General features: G+C 42.6%; 1 protein-coding gene across 4 annotated transcripts in view; it reads right to left on the reverse strand.

The window, feature by feature from the left end:
- The window catches only part of LOC148028923 (putative methyltransferase PMT12), a 96,253-nt gene extending 73,250 nt beyond the window's left edge, over positions 1-23,003 (reverse strand). For 3 of the 4 annotated variants that reach the window (XR_015692344.1, XM_087687690.1, XM_087687689.1), the window contains exon 1: positions 22,153-23,003. Coding sequence is in view for 3 of the 4 variants with exons in the window: in XM_087687690.1 (XP_087543816.1) it covers positions 22,153-22,830 (678 nt within the window). In the remaining variant the exon portion in view is untranslated. Of the gene's footprint in view, positions 1-4,933; positions 5,070-22,152 lie in introns of all 4 variants that reach the window. The other variant, XM_087687691.1, reaches the window with a different exon arrangement.
- Between the last annotated feature and the right edge of the window lie 4,727 nt (positions 23,004-27,730).

Consider the following 27,730-nt stretch of genomic DNA (forward strand, 5'->3'; position numbering starts at 1 on the left):
AGAGACACAAGAACCTAGAAATCTACAATTAATGAATGCTGAAATGAAGAGGGCAGATATACAAGGGCCGTAGATGTATCTCCTTAAGCCGGATCTCTCCCCCCAGCATCTGGAAAACAAGTGAGTAGGGCAAGCTGCCAGTTGGCCCTAAATAGGAGAAAAGAATGCAATAAAATACTATTGTCGGCCAGCAAAAAACTGGTTGACCTGATCAAAACCAGCCGACTACTGCACAAAGGAATAAAATAATCAATAATCAATCCTCCAACTGCCACATGGCATCATCGCTTGCCTGACAAATTGCCCATACACTATGTCTACTGAAAATGCCCAATGACTTACAAGAATAATGAAATAATGCCCTCCGAGAGAACTGACTACACCAAGGGTAATCTGAGAAATGCTAGTCAAAGGGATGAATAATCTCTAACATCGTCCTATTTCTTGTTTCAAGGCTTCAAGGTTTCATTTCACGCTTCGTTTCCTTAGCTACCTTAAAGCTTCAAGGTTTTGAAAAAATTATTTATAATAATCAAAGTCACTATATATTAGTAATATTAGAAGAAAAATAGATCCATATATAGAATTATTAGAGGAAGAAAATAGATCCATAAAATGAAAATATTCACTCAGCTAGATCATAGGGTCTAAAGTCCAAAACCTAAAATCAAAACACCCATTTCCCTTACTGATTTAGAAATTAGCATTCATGACTCACAAATCAAAACGCATAGGCTGCAACACACATATAATACATAATGTAAAGTGAAAGTAGAAACTAACGTTCATGAGTGAGAACCTTATGGGGACACATTTTCACTTGACCTAGAGACCCAAGGTGGAGCAGTGTGTGAAAAGAGGTGAAGGTAGAAGAGGAAGAGATGAGGTGGAGATGGAGGCGGTAGTGATGGGGCGTGCAAGGAGGAGGACATAGAAAACATGTGGATTGTAATAGAAAAATAGCCCACATGTTTTTTTTATAAAAGAAAGACTTTAAAGAACTTTTTTGTTTTGCGACCCTATTTCGCAAAACGAAACAAAGTACAAAGAGATGAAGGAGGTGATTGGGCAAGATCTATCATCACAAAGTTTCATGAATTAGAGACTAGAGTTTAAAAAACAATTGCAAGGCCATATAGGTCTAAAGAGTTGAAACTAGAGTCATGTATTGAGTGCTCCAAAAAGATACATCAATGCCAAATGCTCATGAAAGGACTCAAGATGTATAATGGCAAATGGATTTAGTATAAAATGTCTAAGCTCATAAGGACAACCCATCATTAGGCTCAAACACATCGAAAGGTGGAGAACAGTCCTCTCCTCACAAGAAGAGGCCTCAAATGGCTCATCAAAGTTGCCATCACTTACAACATTCCCATCATCATCATCATACTCAAGCTCCCTAATTGGAGCATCCTCTACATCAATTGCACGTGAAATAGAGGAACTCCCAAAGCCTCACCTCATATAGGTCCTGATGGATGTGGCTAGTGTAGGGCCGGTCTTAGTGCTCACAACTCAAGCAACAACTCAACGAATGACACTCGACCCTCAATCTTCTTCAACTCCATGTAGAGATCCTTGAAGATGGCCTAATGCTCCTCATTTCACTCCTTGTTGACACTCTTCGAGGTAGCCCCACTTAACTTGATCTCATCAACATTCACCTAATTGAAATAAAATGCTAATTTGCATATTTAAAATGTAACTCATTATTTAGAATGCATAATAAGTGGAATACAACTTGTTACTTCTAAGTTCTGACTTACATGTCTATTCATGGGCATCTCATGCATAGTTCCAAGCATATGCAAGTTAGAGTGACAATAAATTAGTCGCTCTAACTGTCGTGTGTTCAACTTGTTTCGGATCCTCATGAGAATCTAACGCACCAACCGAACAATCCTACATTACACAAAAAATTCAAATTCAATGATCACACGACAATTCAGCTTTAGGTGGCAACTTGCAAGTGGGTACTTGCAACTTACCTATGCAAGTATTCTAAGGGCAATCTTTGGATAGTGGATACCTGATATCCAAAAGATTCCCGCCAAAAAATAGGTTTAACCAAAGAGACTCTCTTCCAGTATAGAGTGCTGGAAAAAGCGGTTCCTCTTTGGTCACTATAATTGATGATTTCTTGTAAGAATGTTGCATGTTCGCCTTCATCCAATGACTTCGGGAGGTAGGTATCTCTATCTGCTGCCAACTCTTGATCCATGAAAAGGGGTGGAGCTTTAGAAGTAAGATATAAGAGAACAGCCAATCCGTGGTGGATAGGTCTTTTCATCCACTTCCATCTTTTCTCCCCTAAGTAAAGAATGTTATCACACCTTGGCATGGCATTCAATATGTCAATACTACATTTTATTAAAATTAATTTAGTCATTCGAATTTGAAAATTTAAACTCTTTACTTTAAACTTAATAACTTATGCAAAAACGAGTCTAGTTACCTTGTGTCCTCCACATCTAGTACTTTGCATGCCTTGATCTCCTCAATGGCCTCTCTTATGAACTGCATGAGAAGCCCCAAGGTGGCGCCCTCCATATTAGTCATGTGTAGAATCCTATATAAGGGTTAATAGTGATGACTAGCGCTCATGCATCATTCCAAAATGCCTCTAAAGCAAAGCCTCTAAATGGCTTTCCCCTTCTCCATGCTTCAAAGTGGCTCCTCCTATAGCCATACCTTGAACTCCTCCAAGACCATGGCTTGTTGAATTTTGTTTTGCATGTCATATAGTCGCTCTAAAAGCAACCACATGGCGGCAAAATGAAACTTGAAGGGCTTCTTTAACTCTATGTCACTGTAGGTGCAGTAGATAGCTAAGATCTACAAGTAGAATGTGCCAAGAGGTAAAGAAACAAGGATGTTGATGATACCTCATTTCTTCCGATCACTCCATCCATTGCAAAGTATGGAGCAACCATACTTTGCCCATTTGACACACACGGGCTAAAGAGATTTATTGATTCTCTCTCTTCTCATCTAGCTTCTTAGTCCGTATGTCATTGTAGCTAACACCATACCACCCCTCACATGGACCAACCGCAGCAATAGCTTTGACCATTCTCTTCTGAATATCCACTTGAAGCAAGTGGAATGGAATATTGCACTCAATGATAGTGCATGCAATCTCTATTTCCTCGTTCCTTTGCCTCTCTTTGAGGAATGACAAAGGATCGAAAACACTACCCGTAGCTTCTTGTAGTAAGGCTTGCCTAAACTGCCTTTTGCTTCCAACAGTGGCAGTGGAGTCCGAGGCCATTCAAGTGCATGGGCTAGGAGAAGGTCTTGGAGTAGATGTAGAAGAAGGTGTTTTGGAAGCATCCACTTCCCTGTCAGGGGGAACCACCTTCTCTTGAGCTTTTGTCATACTCGATAACACATAGCCACTTTGATAGGAGAGGGCATAGTACTTCATGATCTCATCACCTGTGAATTGAGGGATGAAAGTGGATGCATGGTTCGAGAGAGTTTCAGTGATCCCCCAAAAACCTTAATGTTTTGGGACAACCTTCAATATCTATAAATAGACAGGCTGCCCACCATTCAACCTAATCCTTTGGTGCAGGTTTCTCACTCTATTGTGCAGATTTCAACCATCAACCACCTACCATCTACTGTCCAGCCATCATCAACTGCAGCCCATCACTACCCAGGCATGTTTTCAACCATCGCCTTGTTGTTTGGAAGTCTCCATCTACTGCATCATCATAGCACCTAATTAGCTTGCATTTTCAACATCTAATGCCAGGCGATAGACTGTTACAATCTCTCCCATCGGACCACTGCTGCAATACCTACGTTTTTGCTATCCAAGAGACCATCTATATCAGCAAAACACCTCTCCTCTTGTAGCCTCAATTCCCTAACATTGGTAATCAGCATTTGGTGTTTCTCGCACTCCGACTGCTGGTCACAGCACTCGGGATCCGCCTCCGGTGGACGTCACTCTCCAACACGGCATTGCTCTACCCTTGGGCATTCTATACACTCTTATATTCATTTACAACATTCATTCACTTCAGAGTTTTTTCTCTCTGTGTTTGAGTTTTAAGTTTTTGCATTTTACATTTTGAGTTTAGGGTTTGAGTTTTGCTTGTCTCTGTCTAAGTCTTTATATTTCAATCTTGGTCGTACATACTATGTTTCCTCAATACAAACCCTAGCATATCTTCACAGGAAGGACATTGATCACCTTGACCATCCTAGATACCTTGGTCAAGTGGATGATGAGCCTTGTCATGCTACTAGTCATCATCATTCCACAAAACTTGCAAGTCTAATGGTAGCAATTTGCATTGCTTAAGGCCTTCACAAGATTTGTGGTGTAGAGACCAAAAGCTTCATAAAGAGGCTTCGGTATTATAGATAGGGATAGGGAGAGGAAAAGGGAGGTAGATGAAATAGAGAGAGAGAGAGAGAGAGAGAGAGAGAGAGAGAGAGGGAAAGGAGAGAGAGGAGGTGAGGGAAAGGGAAAGGAAAAGAGAGCAAGAGGAAGAGGATTAAGGATAGGAGAGGGAGAGAAGAGGAAGAGAAGGAGAGGAGAGGAGAGAAAGAGAAGGTGAGGAAAAGGAATAGGGAAAGGGAGAGCAAGAGGAAGAGAGATAGGGATAGGAGAGGGGGGAGAAGACTCGAGAGGAAGAGAAGGTATTGAAGGTGCTTCAAGCTTGAGCCCAAGAGGGAAATATTGAAGGAGGTGGTTGATTTTTAGATAAAGAGGTGAGAAGGGGGGGCTGTGAAGAAATACCCTAACATAGAAACACAAAAAACACCGTACAACAAAGCATAGACTAATAGAAAAACACAGTTAGGGTTAGGGTAACTCAAAGACAATGAACACAAAGAATGAATGAAATGATATGACTATTGAATATACAATGCTCATGCAGCAAACACACTATATAGTCAATGAATATTGTACCTCGAACTTCTGTATCTCAAGGATCAAGGCAGGATAATGAGCTAGAGAGTGTGTCGTACTCCGAACGAATCCCGAATCATAGCAGGGTAGCCTCCGAATGTCGAATACCAACAAACGCAACCAAGAAAGGCTGAATCTGATGTAGACAACAATGCAAGACAAAGAAAGACTAAAAATGTAAGTGAGGAGAGAGAAAGACTAAAAATGCTGGCTGCAAGAGAGAGAAAATAGCAAACGCAAGTTGCAGGAGAGAGAGACTAAAAACACTAACTTCAGAAAAGAGAAAACAGCAAACGTATGCTGCATGAGAGACGCGCTAAAAACGCAAAAAAAACCAGCAGCAGTAGTCACCATGCTCAAATCAACCCCGAACAATGTGTGGTAGGCTAGAACAGGGGCCAGACTGTTGTAGACAGCAATGGCCAGCTTGGACCGCGATGTCCTCCATGTCCGAGGTGTGGGCAACAAGTTGAAATACTTGAAATCTACAAAAACGAGATTAAGGCTAAATGAAGGGCAACATACCTATTTATAGAAAGTTTGGGCCCTCCCAAGTGGGTTTGTGCTTATGGGATACAAACACTCTCTAAGAATGCATTTCTTTTTAAATAAACAAGATTTTTCCTTAATTAAGCATGTTTCGAGACTGTTTAAGTGAAGCTGATGCAGTTTTAGCTCAACACCCTCTCTCAAGCCCAATAGCAGTGCCACAAGAAGTAGACCAACCAAGCCCTTCTTTTTTTCTTTATCTTTTACCCCAAGGCGTCCCACCCCAAAGCAACCAGAGCATTAGACAAAAGGTGCTTATTGGCTGCCCAATGGCCTACTAAGACTACAAAAGTGATGGTTATCTTACCAAGGGAACCCAAGTAACCACTCCAGAGAGGCCAGAGCATGGGACTAAGACTACAAAAGCGATGGTTATCTTACCAAGAGAACCCAAGTGATCACCCCAGATAGGCCAGGGCATCGGACAAAGGGTGCACGTCGGCTACCCATTGGCCTACCAAGTCCCTACAAAGGCGGATGGAATCAGCTATGGACTTTTTGCTCTTTTTTTTCTTTGGAGGGCTTTGTAGTTTTAATAGATTTAACATTAAGTATCCGTGCCCCAAATGGGAGAGTGATAAGGGATGGTCAAACCCAAAACCTTCACAAAACAGGCACACTATCCCTACCAGTACTAGGTGTCGGTATAAAAGGAAAATGGCTAAGATATGGGTGACACAAATATAATAAATATATGAAGCAAGCAAGACAAGCAAAGCAAGCTAGGAAAAACTACCATGCGCAATACCACGAATATGTTGAATCCAGAGTCGACCACTCCAAAAGACCGAAAAGGAAAAAATGCGCACACGTATTGGGGAGCCCAGTTGAGAGAGATGGAAGTTCGAGGAGTGAGTGTGAGAGTGTCAGCTGGAGAGAGAGAGAGAGCAGAGTCAAGTACGATTCGATAAGAGTATACCAACCAGGTACACAAAGAATAAGATGTATTTATACTTAGGGCACGTAAGGGTACATTCACATGTAGAATGTATGTGTACTATACACGGGGGGTTAAACCAGGCCTTTAACCCAACAACCTCCCACTTAAAGGTCCGATGTGAACCTCTAACTAACCAACTCCCACTAGTCGTATGCAATGCTCGTGTTGAGCTTTGTTTAGACTTTTAGTGAGAACATCTGCAGGGTTATCTTGTATCTTGATCTTGGTCCATGTGAGTTAACCATCTTCCAAAATCTGTCTGATGAAGTGATATCGCACATCTATATGCTTTGTACGTGAATGATACATGGCATTCTTAGCCAGATACACAACACTTTGTCTATCACATCCCAAAACTACAGTACCCATAGACATGCCGAGATTCTCTGCAAGTCTGCTCAACCGTATAGCTTCCTTAGAAGCTTCGGTAGCTGATATTGTCAGAGTGAAGTAGTGCCGAAGCGTAGGACTGAGAGAGAGAGAACGCAGAGAGAGAAGAGAGAGAAAGAGATAGTGGAAGATGAAGATCTGCTGTATAAAGTGTGCTGTATACAAAGATATGCAGATATGTACACGGGCGCAGTGGGCTGGACTGCGTGTCTCCACCTCGACGATGCAACCTGCTGTTCACCTCGAAGTCCGCTGCAGTCTGCACTGTCTCCTGTCAGAAATCTGCGAACAGATACGGAATCTGTGCTTGCCACCAGTCTGTAATCTGCGAGCAAAAAAGTGTGGGAGACTGCTGAAAACCTTGGCTATAAATAGCCAGGAAACAGGGCGAAAAATCAGGCAGGTCGGCTGCATTAAATGCAGCCGACAGGACTGCAGTCAGTCAGACTTCCACGTGGCAGTCCGACTGGACTGTGCAGTCCTAGTCAGGTGATGATCTCTAACACCCCCTCTCAAAGCCTAGGCAAGGCAGAAGCCTGAGGGATCTGGAATGTCTCCGAAGTAGAGCCTGGGAAAGAGCCTTTGTAAACAAATCGACAAGATTGTCCTCCGTCTTGCAGTACTCCACAGTGATGGTCTCATCCAGAAGCTTCTCTCTGATGAAGTGGTACTGGATCTCTATGTGCTTCGTCCGGGCATGAAAAACAGGATTCTGTGCCAAGGCAATGCAACTCTCATTGTCACATTGCAGCAAAGTAGGACGAGTCTGGGAGCAGCCAAGCTTCTCCAACAATCTCCGAAGCCACACAGCCTCACATGTGGTGGAAGACGCGGCCCGATACTCCGCCTCAGTAGACGAAAGGGCTACCGTGGGCTACTTCTTGCTACTCCATGAGATAACACCTGCACCCAAGGTAAAACAGTAACCTGTAGTAGACCGCCTGTGGTCCACATCACCGGCCCAATCCGAGTCGCTCCAACCTGCAAGTACAAGATCTGACCATCTGTCCCTGCGGGATAATGAATCCCTAAATCAGACGTCCCCCTCAAATACCAAAGTATCCTCTGAGCAGCCTGCCAATGCACTGTCTGAGGTTCACTCATAAACCCTGCCAAGAGCCCAACAGCAAAACAAAGATCAACATGAGTGTTGAGGAGCCAAATCAATGATCCAATCAACTGACGATAGCAGGAAGCATCCGCCATGGGAGAAGCTGAATGGGAAGTGGCTTTCCAGTTCGGATCCATAGGAGTAGAAAGGGTCCGACAATCCTCCATCGCAAAAGAAACCAAGAGCTCCTGTACATATCTCTGCTGAGAGATCCCTCTGAGACTGATAAATCTCATGGCCCAAAAAGAAATGGAGTAGACCCAAGTCCGTCATCTAGAACGTCCGATGTAAAGCTGACTTCGTCTCTTGGATTTGCCGTGCATGATCACCTGTGATAATCAAATCATCAACATACAACACAAAAAGCACACAACCATCCTCGGAAGTGTAAACATAAAGCTGCGGATCGGCTTTAGAACGCCGATATCCCAACTAAGAATGAAGGAACGAATCAATCTTCTCGTTCCATGCACGCGGAGCCTGCTTGAGGCCATACAAGGCCTTCTTCAACCTGTAGACTTTCCCATCTGAAGATCCAAAGCCAGGAGGCTGCTCGACATAGATCTCCTCCTTCAAATCACCATTGAGGAAGGCCGACTTTACATCCAACTGGTAGACAGGCCACCTCCTATGGCCAGCCAAGGCAAGAACAGCTCGAATAGTCGCCATACGAGCAGTAGGAGCAAAAGTATCATGACAATCAATCCCTGGGCGTTGTGCAAAACCTTTAGCAACAAGGCGAGCCTTGTGCTTATCCAAAGAACCATCACTAAGGTATTTGGTCTTGAAAACCCATTCGACGCCAATCACCTTCTTATTCGGGGGGCGTGGCACGAGTGACCAAGTGCCATTCCTCTCAATAGCCTCCAACTCGGCTTCCATAGCTTTCTTCCATGGTGCGGACTGTAAAGCCTCCTTCACAGAGGTGGGCTCTCGATCCTGCATAACACGGGTCATTAAACAATAGTTAGAGCAAACAAGCTCCGTAGTATGTGCCTGGTGTCTCCGGGACCGCCGCGGACCATCCTGTGGTCCCCACTCCTCAGGGACCCCCTCGATCCCTGAATCACGGAGTGTCACAGGCCCAACGAGGAGGAGGCCGGACCTCCCCTCGTCGCTCTCCATCAACTGAAGACTCTGGGATATCCACCGGTGGTAACTCCTCGGGGGTGACCGGTGGAACAGTAGACTCTGTGTCAGAAACAGAATCAAAATCAAAAGGCACGGGCTCCAAAGGAACTGTAGCGGGAGCCCAACTCTCCCCTGGATCTCCAAGAACAGGATGCTCCTCACCCGTGGATATGGCCGGAACCTCCACAAACCGCACATCTCGACTAGTGTACACATCCCGCTTGACGGGATCATACAATCGATAGCCTTGGGAATGGGAGCTGTAGCCAACAAATACCTATCTTCGGGAAGTTGCTTCAAATTTATCACAGTGAGCCTTGGGAATGTGAACATAGGCATCACACCCAAAGACCCTAAAGTAAAAAACATCGGGCTTAGCCCCAAAGTAAGCCTCAAAAGGTGTCATCCCATCAACGGCCGAAGTGGGGGATCGATTAAGGATATGGACTGCAGTAGCCAGAGCCTCGGCCCACAGAAACTAAGGTGTCTGTCGGTGCTCCATCATGGTGCGCGCCATCTCGATCACACTGCGGTTTTTCCGTTCAAGAATGCCATTTTCTTGAGGAGTGTTGGTATTAGCAAACTCCTGGTGAATACCTTTATCTGCACAAAAACGAACAAACTCATTAGAAACAAATTCACCACCCTTGTCGGATCGCAAGGTCTTCAATCTCCGGCCTGATCGGTTCTCCTCAAAGAGAAGCCAATCCTTGAAGTGGGAGAAAGCTTCTGACTTCAATGCCAAGAAATAGGCCCATGTCATCCTGCTGTAGTCATCTACGATCAGCATGAAGTATGAGCTCCCACACAAGGACTCGTTCCTCATAGGGCCACATAGATCCGTAGATACAAGCTCCATCGGTGAAGTAGACCGCCGCGAAGCTGTGTGGGGAATGGCATCCCTATGCTGCTTCCCACGAATGCAAGAGACACATGGCTGCTGGCTCACCACTATATCCGGCAACCCTCGAACAAGCTGTCCACATGACACCCTCCGAAGATAATCATAGTTGAGGTGACCAAACCGAGCATGCCATAACTCTAACTATGTCTGAGAGGTAAGAAGAAGAGTAGAGAGGGCGGTGAAAGACTTCAATTTATAGATATCGTTCTCCTCATATCCGAATGATAGAACCTTCCTTGACCCACGATCAAGGACTCGCACCGAATCACTGTCAAACTCCACCAAAAGTCCAAGGGAGTAAATCTTATGAACTGACAGAAGATGATACCCTAAACCTGGTACATGCAAGACCTCGGAGGTATGGGTACCACCACGTCCATCTGGAATAAGCTGCATCTTACCCCGTTCTGCAATAGACACTGAAGAGCTATCTCCAATGAGAACCTGCCCCCACGAAGGTCGCAACTGGGCAACACCATCTGATGAAGGAGTCATGTGCCGGGAGGCACCACTGTCAACGATCCACTCTCGAGCCTGGGGAGCCGTCATCGCAGCATCAGAAGCATTCGGTGAAGAGTTCTCAATGACAGCTAGATGAAGAAATGCAGCTGATGAGGGTGCAGCCACCGCTCCAGAATCCTTCGTGTCCTTCTTGTTGGTGTCCTTCTTGTCTTTGTCAGGGCAATCCTTCTTCCAATGGCCAGTCTTTCCACAAATATGGCATGTGGATTCTTTGTCCTTGTCCTTGTCCTTCTTTGACTTGTTATCCCTCTTCTTCTTCTTTTGGTCCTTCCCCTTCTTCTGAGAGGCTTGACCTGTCAGTGCCTCCGACTTGGAAGCATTTTGTCCCTTTAGTTGTTCCTCTTGGTCCAAGACCATAGGAACCAACTCTTCCCAACGAAGAGTAGACTCTCGCCCCGAAGCAATAAGGGCGGAGTAGAAAGTACCGAATCGTGGCGGCAACTGGGACAATAGTGTGATCGCCATGTCTTCGGAGGAAATTGGCTTCCCCGCATTCTGAACCTGCATCTGAAGCTGTCTAAGCTTGTTGATATGCTCCCGCAACGAAGAAGACTTGTTTACGGACAAGGTCCGCATCTGAACCTCCAAAGAAACCCGCTTCATAAGGGTCATCCGGTTGTACATCTGATCAAGCTTCAGCCATATCTCCCGAGCCCCCGTCAAGTGCTCGAGTAAGCTATCATGGCTGGAGTACAAGACAGAAAAAGAAAGGAACGAATCCTAGCATTCAGTTTGTCCCAGTGAGACTGAGCTTTGGCCAACTCCGCACGAGCATCGGAAGAGAGTTTGGACTCATCTCTTACCGAGGGCCGGTCGATCTCCTCCTATACAAGCTCCGCCAAATCATAGGACTCAAGGATGGCCAACATCATGACGTGCCAGATGCAGTAGTTGTCGCCATCGAGCTTCTGATCTGCGGGAAGAGCCGGTAAGATAGGCACCTTCCGGTCCATAATCGTCTGGAACTCCAAGTCAATCTCTGTAGACATCTTCACCTGTAATGCCTTCACAAACGCAAAAGCAGCCCCCTCTGACTGTAAAAACTCAGCCTGCTAGGGCTCTTCCGCGTCCTGAAACTTCTTCACCCGCTGGAGGCGATGAAAAAGCAAAACCTGCACTTGAAAGCTGAAAACTCAAACTTTCTCCTCGTCAACCAGCAGAAAACAGCAGCAAATCCACCACCTGGACTCCTTTCCTACGCGCCCACTCTCACTTCAACCTTGTTCCGAGGCGCAGCCCTCCTGCCTGCCCTCAAACGCTGAAAACGCAACCTTGTGTCGCAATAGAAACTCCTCTTCAGGTTGGTTCTTCACTCAGTCAGCCCTTCAACACTGCTCTGATACCATGTCAGAGTGCAGCGGTACGGAAGCGTAGGACTAAGAGAGAGAACGCAAAGAGAGAAGAGAGAGAGAGAGAGAGAGACAGTATCTTGTAATCAAGTAATCTTGTATTTTTTTCGTAATTAATACAATTACCTTTTACGAAAAAAGAGAGAGAGACAGTGGAAGATGAAGATCTGCTGTATAAAGTGTGTTGTATACAAAGATATGCAAATATGTACACGGGCGCAATGGGCTGGACTGCGTGTCTCCACCTCGGCGATGCAACCTACTGTTCATCTCGAAGTCCGCTGCAGTCTGCACTGTCTCCTGTCAAAAATCTGCGAACAGAGACGGAATCTGCGCGTGCCACCAGTCTGTAATCTACGAGTAGAAAAGTGTGGGAGACTGCTGAAAACCTCGGCTATAAATAGCCAAGAAACAGGGCGAAAAATCAGGCAGGTCGGCTGACTGGACTGTACAGTCCTGGTCAGGCGATGATCTCTAACAGATATGTATTTAGCTTCAGTGATATTGAGTGCAACGATGTTCTGTAACCTTGAGCACCAAGACACAGCCCCACCAGCAACTGTGAGGACATACCCACTGGTGGACCTACGAGTGTCCAAGTCACCTGCCATGTCTGCATCACAATAAACTTGCAAACTAAGTGCACCCTGCCCATAGCAAATACACTTTCTTTGTGTACCCTTTAGGTATCAAAGAATACACTTGACAACCTCCCAATATGTTTTTCCAGGATTTGACATAAACCTGCTAGCAACTCCCATTTCATGAGCAATGTCTGGATGAGTAGCAACCATAGCATACATAAGAGAGCCACAAGCTGATGCATAAGGGACTCCCTTCATAGCATTTGCTTCCATGTCATCTTTGGGCTATTGGCTTTGATAAGCTTGAGATAAGGAGGTAAGGGTACCCCAAAAGGCTTAGCTTCAGCCATGTTAAATCTGTCCAAAACCTTTTCAATGTACTTTTCTTGAGATAAAAACAGCAATTTCTACATTCTATCTCTATGTATCCTCATGCCTTGAATATGCTCTGTATTCCCCAAATCTTTCATGGAGAAGGCTGATTTCAACTAATTTTTTAGAGCATCCAAGCTAGTCTTTCTTTTCCCAACTAGCAACATATCATCCACATACAAAACAAGAATGATGGGGCTACCATCTGTTTCCTTTTTCATATACAAGCAATGATCAGCATGGCTGCGTGTAAACTCATGAGATAGCATAAAGGTGTCAAACTTTTTGTACCATTGCCATGGTGCTTCAGCCCAGACAGGCTGCATTTTAGTTTACACACCATTTGCTCTTATCCAAGAACTAGAAAGCCCTCGGGCTGTTTCACGTAGATTTCCTCATCAATGTCACCATGCAAGAAAGTTGTTTTTACATCCATTTGATATAGCTCTAAGTCCAAGACAGTAGTGAGAGCAAAAAGCACACGTAGAGTGGTCATCTTCACAACAAGTGAGAAGACCTCTTGGAAGTCAATCCCTTCCTTTTGTGCATACCCTTTGGTAACCAATTTTGCCTTCTATTTGGGTTTCCCATCAACTGGCTTTACTTCGTACACCCATTTGTTTGGAAGTGGCTTCCTTCCCTTAGGCAATGACACAAGATCCCAAGTATCATTTGCATATAGAGATTTAATCTCTTCCAACATAGCTAGCTCCCACTTACTGCTGAATTCACATGACTTGGTCTCTTTGTATGTAAGAGTCTCACCCTCATCTGTATGCATCACATAATCCAAGGAGGGATCAAACCTATGTGGTTGCCTTCTTACGTGCGTAGACCTGCATACCCAATGATCAACATTTTCAAGAATTAGGTCTACATTTGGACGTAGATTATTTTCAACATTTATTGGCTACATACATTAAAATGCACTAAGTCCAAGACATTGGACTTACAAGAGACACCAGAGTAAAAGAAATTTTTTATTTGCTTTCCAAACTGGCACTCATTACAAAAGTCAAGTTTATAGCCTTTTCCATCAACCCTCTTCAGAGAGGTAAGAACATCAAGTCCTTTTTGGCTCATATGGCCTAATCTCTTATGCCATACCTCCAAGTGGCTACAAATTTCAGCAAATGCAAGAAACTTGCCATTGAAGGCTTTACAGTGCAAACAATACAAAGTGCCCTTCTTGGTTCCTTTTGCAATCAGCATGGAACCCTTTTTCACTTTCCACAAACCACCACCAAACAGTGTGGTGTAGCCATGCAAGTCAAGGTGACCAACAGATAGTAAAATCTTTTTAATGCCATGCACATATTTGACATCTTTCAACACAAGCTCTTGACCATTGTCTAAAGACAAGTGTACAATGCCAATCCCATCAATACTGCAAGCATGGTTATTTCCAAGATACACCTTTCCATAATTGTCTGCATTGAACATAGCAAAACACTCCAAGCAAGGAGTCACATGGAAAGAGGCACCAAAGTCTACAATCCAAGTCTCAGTGACACCATCATCAACTGACAAGAGTGCATCAATCACATCAGCCTTGGTAATCTGCATATCCTGCATGTGACATACAAGGGCATCAAAATCAACTGCACATAATACATCAACCTCTATATCTGAAAGCTCCTCTATGACCACATTGGAGGCCACATTGGCCTTTTCTTTGCCTTTAGTTGCCTCAGATACATCTGTCTTATCTTCCTTCTTCTTTTTATCTCCTGCATTCTTCTTTCTCTCTTGTTCCTTCTTGTAATACCTACAATCAGGTTTCTTGTGGCCCTTCCGACCATAGTGATAGCAAGTAATGTCACTCTTTTCTTTTTCTTCGCTCTTGCTCCTGTTTCTTTGCCCTGCATTTGCATTCTTCCTTTCAGCCCTACCTCTTACATTATAAGCGAAGTTGCTACCTTCTCCACTAGACCTACGTCTAATTTCTTCATTCAAGATAGAACCCCTCAACCCATCATGTGAGAGATTGGGGTTATTGTTGAGTGAAACCACCAAGGTCTCCCAAGAGTCGAGCAGTGTCATGATCAAAAAGATCGCCTGTATCTTTGAGCTGATTTAGAATCCCTATAAATGCACTCAAGTGCTTAGCTACAGGTTTTGACTCATCCAGTCGCATATTCACCAACTTGCACATTAAATGCACCTGATTAACAAGTGTGGTGATCTCATAAGTAGTTTTCAGCTTCTCCCATATTGCATAACCTGTATCTAAACCCTTAATGCCAAATTCGCACAGATCTAGAGACTGTGCTTCCCCGCGTAAACGTCATCAAAGGAAAGGAGGTAAAATGGATTTTTTAAAGAAAAACCTGATTTTTAGAAAAAAATATGACGGGGAGGGGGGTCTATTGACCCACCGGCATGGGTCGCAACTATGCAGCTGGTGTCCACAAGGTGCTGGACCCGTATCCTCACCACATGCTGCCCCAATTTTTTCGGGCCAGATTTGCACAGATCTAGAGATTGTGCTTCCACGCGTGAACGCCGTCAAAGGAAAGGGGGTAAAAGGGATTTTTTAAAGAAAAACCTAATGTTTAGAAAAAAAAATGACGGGGAGGGGGGTCTATTGACCCAGTGGCATGGGTCGCGACTATGTAGCTGGCGTCCACAACGCGCTGGACCCGTCTCCTCACCACATGCTGGACTCGTTTCCTGTTACCCATCTTGTCATGCGTATTGCAGCCTCACACAGCGCCTGTCTAACTGTCCGTGCCTGTCTCACGCCATCCGCCAGTTACACTTGCCCGTCATCAGCTCGTTGTCGCCTGCCAGTCGTCGTTCGTACAACAGCGTCGTGCAATAGTCAACTGCACCCGACTAGTCCCCTAGCCCTGCTCATCTACTGTCCAACACATTGGATGCCAAGGGCTCACACACCAGACGCCAGGAGCACGAACTATCTACTGTTGTTCGTTAGGGACTCGAACTATCTGATGTTGTTCGTCAACACGTTAGTTGATCTCGTCAGATATCGAGAAGCGTGCAAAACCTGACGCTCTGATACCAATTGTTAGGGAGCTCAGTTGAGAGAGATAGAAGTTCGAGGAGTAAGCGTAAGTGTGTTGGCTAGAGAGAGAGAGAGAGAGAGAGAGAGAGAGTAGAGTCAAGTACGATTCAATAAGAGTGTACCAGCCATGTGTTGGTACACAAAGAATAAGATGTATTTATACTTAGGACACGTAAGGGTGCATTCACATGAACAATGTGCATGTACTATACACGGGGGGTTAAACCAAGCCTTTATCCCAGCAAGATGCATGTTTACATAAACAAAATGTCAATGCATGGGGTAATGCAAAGGGAGGTACAAGATATCATACTTAACGCAAAATGCAATGCAATGGTGCCACTTAAACAATGCCCTCACAGGGGAATTATTCACTTGCCTAAGTGCCCTTTTAAAATCATGTTATCCTGATAGCGCAGATGAAGTTACAAATGTCCATAAGTACAATACAAAAGAATAAATGAATGAATGTCTAAAAATTGTAAGCATCATCATTGTCACTATCAAGAGAAGTAGTCATCCCCTCTTAAACTAGAAGGGAAAGCAAGAGGGAAGCACCCTCTCCCTATCAATTTGAAGAAGTAGGGGAGGGTGTATCCAAGCCAATCCTCGGTAAAAGGTACTAAAGAACCGGCCAGTTGACCACTTTGGTTAAAATGTCTGCAAAATTGTCTAATGAAGGCACAAACTCTAGGCGGATAGTGCTTAGCTCAACCTGCTCTCTAGAACAGTGGAAATAGACTCCCATTGCCGCGTCCATGGTGTGATGATCGGATTGCCCACAAGGGCAATGGCACTCTGGTTGTCGCAATAGACAACGGTGGGAGAGTCACAAGGGAAGTGAAGTACCGCCAATAAGTTTCTCACGTAGATGGCCTCGGTGGTGCCATCAAAGAGAGCCCTATACTCAACCTTAGCCGTGGAAGCTACCACCATCTCTTGCTTACGGCTAGACCAAGAAATGGAGGCCGTGCCCACCAAGGTGAAGAGATAGCTGCCATGGGAACGCAGAGTGTTAGGATCTCCTGCCCTATCAAAATCAATGTACCCCTGCAAACATAAACTAAAACCATAAGTAAGGCCATAAGAATAAGTACACTGTAAATAATGCAACACACAAAGATATGCAATCCAATGTGACATCCTAGCTTCTATGAAATACTGACTAAGAATGTTGACTGAGTAAGCTAAGTCTGGCCTAGTATGAATTAACTAAAGAAGTTATCCACGTGCCATTTCCATTTCTGTTTGGTTCCTACACTCTACTACTCCATTCTGAGAGGGGGAGTTCGTAGCGATAAGTTAGCGAGAGATACCAGGTTGATGTAGAAACTCAGAAAACTCGTGGGAGATGAACTCACCACCGCTATCATTCCTCGTGCAACCAATACGATGACCCGTCTGATTATGAACCAGCAACATCCAAGCGCAGAAATATATGAAAGCATTGGACTTATGCTTGAGGAAATAACCCACATGTATCTCGAATGATCATCCACTTGTTGGGAATAAAGGGCCCTCGTGCCTTTTATATATGCATGGGTGTGAACACAACCTTAGCACTTGTACTTTCAAATATATATCTATCTAAAACCTAAAGTGGTACACTCGTCATTGTACCCAAAAATTGTGTTCACTCTCCTCACTACTCTGCATTCTCTCTCTCTCACTCTCTCTACTGCTAGTAAGCACTATGTGTCTCGATCCTTGCACTGAAGCTCAACAAACTGATATCAGAGTGGCAAGGAGTACACGCTTCTCGAGACGAAGCACTTGACAAGTGCAGGAGAGTCGCAGGCAGGGTCGCATGTAGGAGAGGCAATCGACCAGTTCAGACTACACAGTGGGTAGGTCAAACGAGCTAGCGATGACCAACGTGACGCAGACTTCACTGGAGGAGTGGACAGTCAATGACCAGTCGAGTGGGGGAGCAGGTGTGCAACACCACACGACAAAGCTGCGTGATGACCAGTTGGCAGACAGTCGACCAGACAAGACTGTAGCTGACGAGACGACCGAACCAGCAGGCGACCAAGCGGCGACTAGGCGGGTCAACGGACCCCCCCCCCCGGGTCACGTTTCTTTTTTTTTTTAACAAAAAGGGAAAATCAGTTTTTTTACCCCTCTTTCCTAACAGGGGTTTGCGCGCACAAGCACAGTGCACATATTTGTGCAGATTTAGGCCCAAAAATTAGGGGCTTTCACAAAATCTTGTGAAATTTTGCTAATATTGCCCATTTTATGCTTTCGGGAACATGTATTAATGCAATTGGGACAAATCGGTTAGTGAAACTTAGGAGTTTTACTGAAATTTCTCTATCTTGGTGAAATTGGCATGTTCTATGCATGACAGAGACAGTACAGATGTATGGTTGATGCTTTGAGCACAAAATTTTGGGGTTTTTGACCGTGCGTGTGAAATTTTGTGCTTGTAGGTGCATGTACAACAGAAATTGCAGCCAAAATTTGGGACTTCTCATGTAATGTGATGTATTTGCCCTTGGAACAGCTGTAATCAGTTGTGGAATGTTGTAGCACATGGTTTGGTGTTTCTGAAAATTTACTTATAGATCTGAAATTTCTGCTTCTACGTGGTCATTTATTACTGGTTGGTACTTGTTTGTACCTTGGTCACTTGTGTGACAGTTTGGGCCTGCATTTGCTGAATTTTTTGGTCACATTTGGGCTGAAAATCATGGCTGGCAATAGTGACAGCAGTAATCTCATGCACATTAAGAAGCTTGAAGGAGCACATAACTTTGCAGTCTGGCAAAAACAATGCTAAAATATCCTATTGCAGAAGAAGCAAGCAAAGCCGATTAAGACCAAAGGGGCAAAACCCGCAAACATGGAACAGGAAGATTGGGATGAGTTAAATGAGCTTGCACGCTCAACCATCGAGCTATCGATTTTTGATGCCTTGCTATTTAACATTGAAGGTAGTGCTAGTATAGCACACACATGGCTCGTTGATGACGTCAAAAGTTGGCGACTGCAAGGAGAGGATAAACGCAAGCTGGAACATGATCTACAATAATAAACGTAGTTGTTCTAGTGATGACAGCAAGCTTCAAACAATCTCACCAACAATAGCTAAGGGATTAGACAACTAGGGTCCAATGATGGACAATAGTGAGCAGCAGCTCAACTAAGATATCCTCCAAGAACGAGCTATGGACAACAAAGAGATGGCACCTACAAACTACAAAAACAAGATTGACACTAAGTGGTGGGCAGCCTGTGTATTTATAGATGGACGGGTCCTCCCAAATTAGGGTTTGGCTTATGAGACATTGGCATTCTCTAGGATCACATTTCTTTTTAATAAAAGTTTGGTAATTTTGAGTTTTGGGGCTGGTGTAATTAAGAGCTAATTAAGTTTGGAATGCATTTTCTACTCAACAATTATTCCTCCCTCAACAACACACCCACTCTTGTTGTTGTAGCCAAGAATGCCTTCACGGATAAGACTCTTTTTAACGGGTTGAATTTCACTACTTGGTCTAACCTTAGGCAACAACTGCTTGAATCTTAGGGTCTTTGGGACCTAGTAGTTGATTTAAAGCCCATGTCAACTGGCCCACCCTAACCACATTTGTCAATGGAGAGCTCAACATGCTACAACAAATATCAAGTTGATGCAAGGGTTACTTCCGAAGTTCCATTCCCAATTACAGCATTTTCCCCTAGCCTTTAATCATTGCAGTCATTTCCTTGACTACTATATGGTGAGAGATCAAACCCAACACATCAATCTTGATTATGAGCTACATGAGTTTTCTATTAAGGGGATGATCTAAAAGTCAAGTTGGCCAAATATAGGCGATTACTCACTGAGTTCGCCACTATTGGCTCCCCGAAGTCTGATGACAATGAGGCTACATTTTTCTTAAACAAGTTGCTTCTAAGTACTTCCACTTTATGCAACACGTCATTTTATTTCCCCAATTGCCAACCTTCTATGAGTTTGAACGCCAGTTCTTACGTAACGGGAGGCTCCATGACTAAGTCCACAAAAAAAGCCATTTTCCTATTCAACGAGAAGTCTAGTATCCACTTCTACAAAAGGAAACACTAGAAGTGGCAAGAACACTCAAGTTGGGAAGGCAAAACAAACCAAGAGTGACACCCCTTCTTTAGATAGAACTAAAGATACCAAAGAAACCAAACCCATCTAGCAACAACTCCCTGAAAAGAAAAGGTTTTGCACACACTCCCAAAGATCAGGCCATGTACATAAGGAGTGTCATACTAAGGCCCAAGGTCTCCTAGCTAAGAAACTATAGCAAGCCATGGCTACCTCACTCCCCCTGGAAAGTCAAGTGGGGCTACGTCTCCCACTATTGTCAAGGACACCAAGAAACTTAGCATCTTCTAGAAACATTTAGCAAATTCAAGAAAGTTCTAGAAAATTCTAAGAAAGTTCTAGAGATTTTTAGAAGATTCTAAGAAGGTTCTTGAAGATTCATTAGAAGATTCTAGAACAATGCTTACATCAACATTACTTATGTCATCAACTAAGTCAACAATGCGTATGTCATCAATGATGTCATGAATAGAAGCTGCTCCTTAGCCTCCTCAACCTTAGTATAAATAAAGGCCTTGGGCTACAAGCCCTTCAGTCTTGCCAATACCAGTTGTGAGATTCTTGTAATAAGTCCTCTCCAATTCCAATTCAAGCCGTGTATCTCTAGTTCTTATCTTGTCTTGTCTTTGATCTTGTCTTGTATCGAGGTCTTATCTTGTAGCAATCTTATATCAAGAAGTATATTGTTGTAATTTTTTTATCTTACAAAAGAGTATCAAGTTATTCTTCTTCTTCTTCTTCTTCAAGTTAATTCCTTGTAAGTTGTGCAGCAATAATCCTTGTCCTTGCTTAGTTCTCGTTGCCCTCGTAATAGTTTGGCAAGATTGTATATACTTTGTCATGCCTAGTTGTGATGGATATAATGGTGGAAAGTGTCATCGCTACCTTGCAAAATATTCAAGAACTTCATAAGTTGGAGTGATGTGTAGTTAATGAGGACAGCCAAGAGTTTATCTTTTCTAGTTGCATATTGCCCTCGTGCACCTCATATACATCACAAATCCATTTGGGAAAAAGATTTCATACATTGCAACTTATTTGTCGGTGCCTTTGAAGGTTGAAAATGACAAAATGGTGAATTGGAAATTAAACCAAAATACCCTAGGATGTCATCCTATCTCTTTGAAACAAATTCCTCCATGAAATTATACACAAGTATTTACCTTCACCTTAGATTGATAAGCATGGTAATGATTTGTGGCACCTAGATAAATCTTTTGGCTAGTTCAAATTGAATCTAAGATGCATTATTGAAGTGTTTCCTATGTCACAAAATTGGGAAAGCATGGTATTGTCTCCTATTGCCATCGATACTAATGTGTAAATGAGACACTTCCGCATCTACTTTGGTTTTCCCCAAAAGCTCAAGTATTTTGGATGGTCTTTCTCGGCAATTGCACGCCCAATTTTTCTTCCGCTTGTTTGGAAGGTTTGCTGGAGGGATCTCTTGTTATTCTCTCTTTTGCATGTGTCTATTGAGAGAAGACTATATTGACATCTTTGAATAGGCCAAAATGACCAAAACACTATGTACATCATGTGCATGAAAGGATATGATTATCAAGTGATAGAAAATGAAAATGGCAATGAAATTAAGGCCTATGACTATACAAGGGTACAAGGAAAACCAGGTGATGCAACTATGGTATTGGATGGATGTTACTGCTAGAGTTGAACTTAGTGCAAGTGGCCAATACATTCCAAAACTGTGGTGTTTTACTGCTATGAAGCTGGTTTGACCTGTTATTATCCTATTAAGTCATTCTTGTAATATGCAAGATTTTCAATGCACTTTTGAAGGCTGATTATCATTGCAAAAGTCAGAGGAGTTGCTAGGTGTTAGTTGACTTCATATAGGCAATGTTGTATTTGGCCCTGTCAGGGGTTGAGCAAGTCTGCATTTTTCTGTTCAAGCACATGTACAGCACAATGCTCCACATATTTGAGCACAGGGGCAGCTTGTGATGATTGTGTCTTCTTCATATTCAAGGAGAGGATAACAAATGTATATGCCAAAAATATCCCTCCTGACGAAAACATGCAAAAACAAAAGGTGGGCTATAGATGTTCTCTCATAAGGGGAAAGATCATGACAATGAATGCTGATATTTTCATAGAACTCAAAGATGGAAAAAAATGTGGAAGCAAAATTAGCTCATGGCTGGGGTACCTTGCACACTAGAGGTTATCTCCATACCACACACACAGAGTATACTTGGCGCCACATACAGGGTGTGAATAGAAGGGCATACCTCATCTCTGCTTTTGGGCCAACGAATCGGATATCGATAACCCCGTGGAGCAGGAATCAGGCAGTTGAACAGATCCCCTTCTTGCTGAGGGCAGTGGCGCTCCCATTTCTCACCCTTTTTTGTCGAGGGAAGCTGTTTGATGGCTGCCACATTGTCTAAGCAAGGGATGTACTCCTTCGTGCTTGGGGGGCAAACTTTGAACTTCAACTTTTTGGGCTTCCCTGAACCTCCGCTGGGCGAGGCAGAGGAGCTGCTCTGAGAAGAAAGATCCGAGGCGTCATCGCCCTCCATCGTAGGAGCCGGTTCATCCATTGGGAACTCTATCGTGACGATGGACCCATCTTCCTGCAAGACCCCAGAGGGTGAGACAAGCATCTCAGGGGGTGGGGGAGGCACGGGGGCAGAATCTGGAGCTGGATTCCCGGGATCCACCACTGACCCATTGCCCCCTGCTGATTCATATGTCTCGCCGAGGTCCACAATTGATACATGAGATTCGCTTGGAGAAGAAGGAGATGCGCCACCGTAGACCACTATCTCTTCGTATCTGGTAGCCCATCGCTTGCCCACGTAGAAACAGAGGCAGGAGAGCAGGAGGAGACCGAGTACTTTCACAAGAAGGGGCCTCCGGGAGAGGTCCTCTCTGAGTTTCTTCATGGTCGGCAGGGTGGCAGCCATGGTGCTACAAGCTCAGAAGATCTGAGGGTGTTCTTTCAAGCAGCCATCTCGGCAGCTTCCTTAGTACACACTCGGTGCTACTCTCGGCAGCTTCCTTAGTGGACACTCACTGCAGTAGCACCAGCTGCTCTACCTCTCAGCTGGCCTCAGCAAAGAAATTAGAGTGGGAATTTTCCTTCTGTACCAAGCATTGGTCCAAAAAGTTCAAAGTGAAAAAAAAACATTTCACTGAATAATTGAAGAAGTAAAATGCTGGCATTTCAAGGTTTTGATACCCCAACTCTCCATCTCTTAAATTTTGTTTTAGATGTAAATTGTAAAATTTAAAGGTGCAATGGCTCTAAAAAGCACTTGCTGCTCTTCCTCAAGTGGCTTCACTAGAGAGACTACACAATTTCAATCAAATCAATAACAGCAATGCTTGAAAAAGAACTTTTTAAAAAACTCCCAAAGGAAACTTAAGACGTAAAATGTGTATATTGAAGGTTTTTATACTAAAATCTTTGAAAGTTTCAAGTTTTTCTCACCTCTTCATTTTAAGTATAGAGGCAATTTTCAAAATTTAAAGGTGCAATTATGCTAAAAGACTAGTTTTTTTAGAACAAGCTAGGAAGATGCAAGTGCTTTAGCTAAGGCTCGTTGCTTGCACTTCGCACAATTGGCATAACTCCCAAGCTCTACACCTCGCTCACAAAAAGTGAAAAACCTTTGAAAGAAAAATTAGTAGATAAAATGAGGATTTTTGAAGGTTTCTTCAAAGTTTGAAGGTTTTCTCACCCCTTAATTTTTATTTAGAGGCAAATTTCAAAATTTAAAAGTGCAATTACACTATAAGACCTAGCTTTTTTAGAACAAGCTAAGAAGATGCAAGTGCTTACAATTGTAAGGTGATTAATGAATGGTGCATCATAACAATATGATTAGTTGAGGCTTGTTGACCCTAGCTTTAGCCATGTCATTTGAGCATGGGCTCTCTTGCATAATAAAGTCAGCTATAACAGTACATGTCCAACAGACACACTTGTATCACTCCATTTTTAGATTTTTGCTCATATTTTAGCATGGCTAAAAGTTCAGCCAATATATCCACATAAGACAACCCATCATATATGCCAAAAATACATTCATCTGCAGTTAATAATCCATGCCTTCTTATATCTTTTTCAGCCTTAAAAACATATTGCTTTGTAGCCCTATTCATGTTCTCAACTCTCTGAAAGCATACTGAACTTCTTGGTGAAAATCCAATAAAACTTGAAGAAAAGCACCTTAGCCTACTATATGAGGTGAGAGCTTTTCCCAATTAGCACCATCATAGTCCTGCTTTACAATGCCTCTCATTGAAATCCCTTTGAATTATTTTACATTCAGTGGGGCAATGGATAATCTCTCAATGTATCATGATATTGGCATGATTAATAAAAATTTAAAAATTTTTGAATAGTCCTCTTACCATCTTGACTCTTGATCCGTGCATAGATTGATATATCATGTAAAACTTTTGCCTCCATACGTACAACAATGATGTACGTCTATCCAATAATAATGGGTTAAGAAAATGAGTCGCGCAAAAAATATCCTGAACATCACCTATAGTAACCTTAACATTCGAGCAAGTTGCACACAAATCCCCTAGAGAATTGTTGGTTGCCCTCATCCTCTATCCACGATCAACATCTATTGGTCATTTGATGTTCTCATACAAGCTATGAACCATGACATTAATCTTTTGAACCATGATCAATTAGTGCAATATAAGGAGTTCCAAGATCCCCATCTTGACAATTGTCTTTGTAGTCGCAAGCCCAATGATTGTGTATGTAATGACTTCTAGGTATCATACATAAAGCCTCCTCATTACTATAGTACATCTATCTCACTCCCCTTTGTGAATTGCTGTAAAATACAACTTTTTCAGACATTTCAATCGGCTTTCCATCATCAACAATGGTATTTTCAGTTTTAGCAAATTCAATTATAGCACCTCCATTGTCTTCCTGAATTGTCTAAATAGTTTATAAACCAAGCTCTTCTTCACCCTATATCATGGTATGCATAGACTCTCCAACAAACTACCTCTTTCTCTTGATAATATTAATGATTTTCTCATGAAATTCTATCTTAGGAATGCCAAGAATCTCACCAAGAGTGAATTCAACTTTGCTTTTTGGGATGTACTTCTTAAGAATCTTTTTCAAATGCATTACAATTTCAATGCCTGATTGCAATTTGTATCCTAACTATTTCCCCTTAGACTTTGCATGTTCCTACTTTTTCTCTATTGCCCTTTTCAATGCATTGCATGTGACCAAACTTTAGCTTGCTCACAAAAAAACAACAACATAACCATGAATTTTCTCAATTTGAATATTAAAAGTAGCATCTTTCATTGCTACATACATTCCATATAACCATCTCATCCATTAACTTTTGCATCCACCCTTTCCAAATCTGGGAGTAAATGGTACACCAATCTCATGCAAATGGATCTTGCCATCTCTAAAGAAAATCAAGTTCTTTTTCAACACGTCTTTGTAATTCACGCAATCCATGCACTCAATGTTCTGCATTGTCACACATTGACATACAAATTGTTTTTGCATCAGGGCTCTTGGTGCAATAACTTGAAATCATTTGAAATTTTCAATTGCAAATCATGCATACCCTTAACTAGTTCATCCATTCCATTATCTTTAACTGGAGTAGTGGTAGAAGCAGGTTGTTTTTCGACATGCTCTATAACCTTACTAATGGTGGCCAAAAGCATAGGTCCAACATGCATCTTAGCACGTCTTCTCCATCTCTTAACTAGCATAGAGACATCATCCTTGACATCTTGCCATTCAATCTTTAAACCTAGCTTAGTAGTCTCATCTTCCAAAAGTTTTTCTAAGCTTAACCGTAAGGTAGGATTTACGGCCTGTAAGAACAATTTTATACTCTTAGTTTCAAGAGCCTACTACTTTGCAGGATCCAATTACCCAAATCTATGATGAAGTTCATGCAAAAGCTCTATAGTCGCAATACCTTTAGTGGGTTTCATAACCCACTTCATGAAAGTCTTGCAAGTCACCAAATATGTATCTTCAATACAAAACTCCTCCTTTAAAGCTTTCTTGAACTCATTCCAACTAGCATCTTTCAGATAATTTTGCTTTATGTGTAGCTGCAGCTCATGCACTACAAATCACACAAAATATTGTCTCATATTGTCTAGAGAAACCCCATAAAAATCCAACTTTTCACCATAAATTTTCCTATATCTTGAAATATATTTGCCATCATGTAACAAGCTAGAAAGAGATATTATTTTAGTGTGGTTTATTAAAAAATACCATGTCACATTGGCATAGATATATAAGGTGTTGAGACTTGCAAATTTTCACCAACTCATTATATACAGATTATCGTCTCATTATCTTACCTTCTCTCTCACCGTCTCCATGGCTTCTCTCACCTCTCTCCTATATTTCTAGTATTTCTCTCTCCTCTTTTCTCTCTCTTTTGCACTCTCTTCTCTCATCTCTAAGTCCTCATCTTGGCAAGTGGTATTAGAGCACACTAGGAAAAAAATGAACTCACAAATGGGCCTTTTAGTCCCCCCCCCCCCCTGCTCTCCTCCTTAAAACAAGGAAAAAAGGAGAGAAGAATAGTAAAATAATCCTCTTCTCTCTCCATTTTTTTGCAATCTCGTTTTGCTTTTTTTATATTATCTACAAAGATATACTCAGATTCCTTCTCTCTCCTCATTCAAGAAGTCTTTTTCAACCAAATTTTATATTCAAAAAGGAGTTAGTTACGAGAGTGTGGTGCTTCATTTTCAATGCAAAATGATTAGTAGATACGAGGTAATTGATTTTTTAATCGAGAATAAGGAAAATAAAATTTCAAAATTTTTTTAAAAGATATTTTGGGGATTTTTATATTCTAGTTTTTGGTCAAAAAAAAAACCAACTAGTCAAATTTTGTGTTTTTTGGAAATGTTTTTGGAGGTAAAATAGAAATGTCTAAAATACAAAAAGTCTTGGACATCCCTACCCTCTGAGCTATTTTTCCCCATATCTATACTCTCTCATGGCTCTATTGTGACCTCTTCTTTGTGTTTATGCAACCTTCATTAATAGAGTGAATTACTTACACCCTCCTTTCCCTTGGCACCTTTGTGTGCCTCTCTCTGTGCATCTCCACTCAACCTCTTATGACAACCAAGTAGGCTCCCCATTTCTATTAATAGTAAAATGAACACATGAAAGAAGGAGCTGCATATTGAGGTAGAGATTGAATACGCCCCATTATTCAAAAGAATCCAACGTACCAGTGTTAACCCTCAAGTTTTGCAGAGTTATAGGCAAACGGGATTGAAACATGTGGACTTGTGGGTTGATGGGGGAATCTACCCAATTGACCCCTTAAACAATAGACCTCCAACTTTCTCAATAATCACAAATTTGCTAAAGTATGTGTGCGAGGGTGAAAATGGGTTGCTTGGTTACACTAGGCAACTCAATGATTAGGCGTTCAAACTATTTACAACTTGCCAAGCAACCATAAAAATTTGTTATGATGTGATCGATACATGGAGGGGAGCTACGGAGCTCTACCTCGAGACTCTTTTCTTTTCTCGAGGCGACACCGTCATTCAAATTTTCAGGGTCTGACCTCCATCCAGGGCGCCTTTTCCTTCCTTTGTCCTGTGCCTTTTTGGTTATCTCCTTCTTTCATTTTTCCCGCACTTCTGCTCCATTTTCCGTTCCTCTGTGCTGCAGTAAACAATACACATCAACTTCACATACAATAGCTCATAGGACAAGTGGTACAGCTGAATGACACTATAATTCAACAAAACAATCAAATTATTTCAATGCAAGACACTATCCATGACATTGGTATCTCATATGAG

Source organism: Lygodium microphyllum, chromosome 11 (assembly GCF_053477565.2).
Source record: "Lygodium microphyllum isolate KBCC chromosome 11, Lygodium_microphyllum_v1.1.10, whole genome shotgun sequence".
Lineage (NCBI taxonomy): Eukaryota > Viridiplantae > Streptophyta > Polypodiopsida > Schizaeales > Lygodiaceae > Lygodium > Lygodium microphyllum.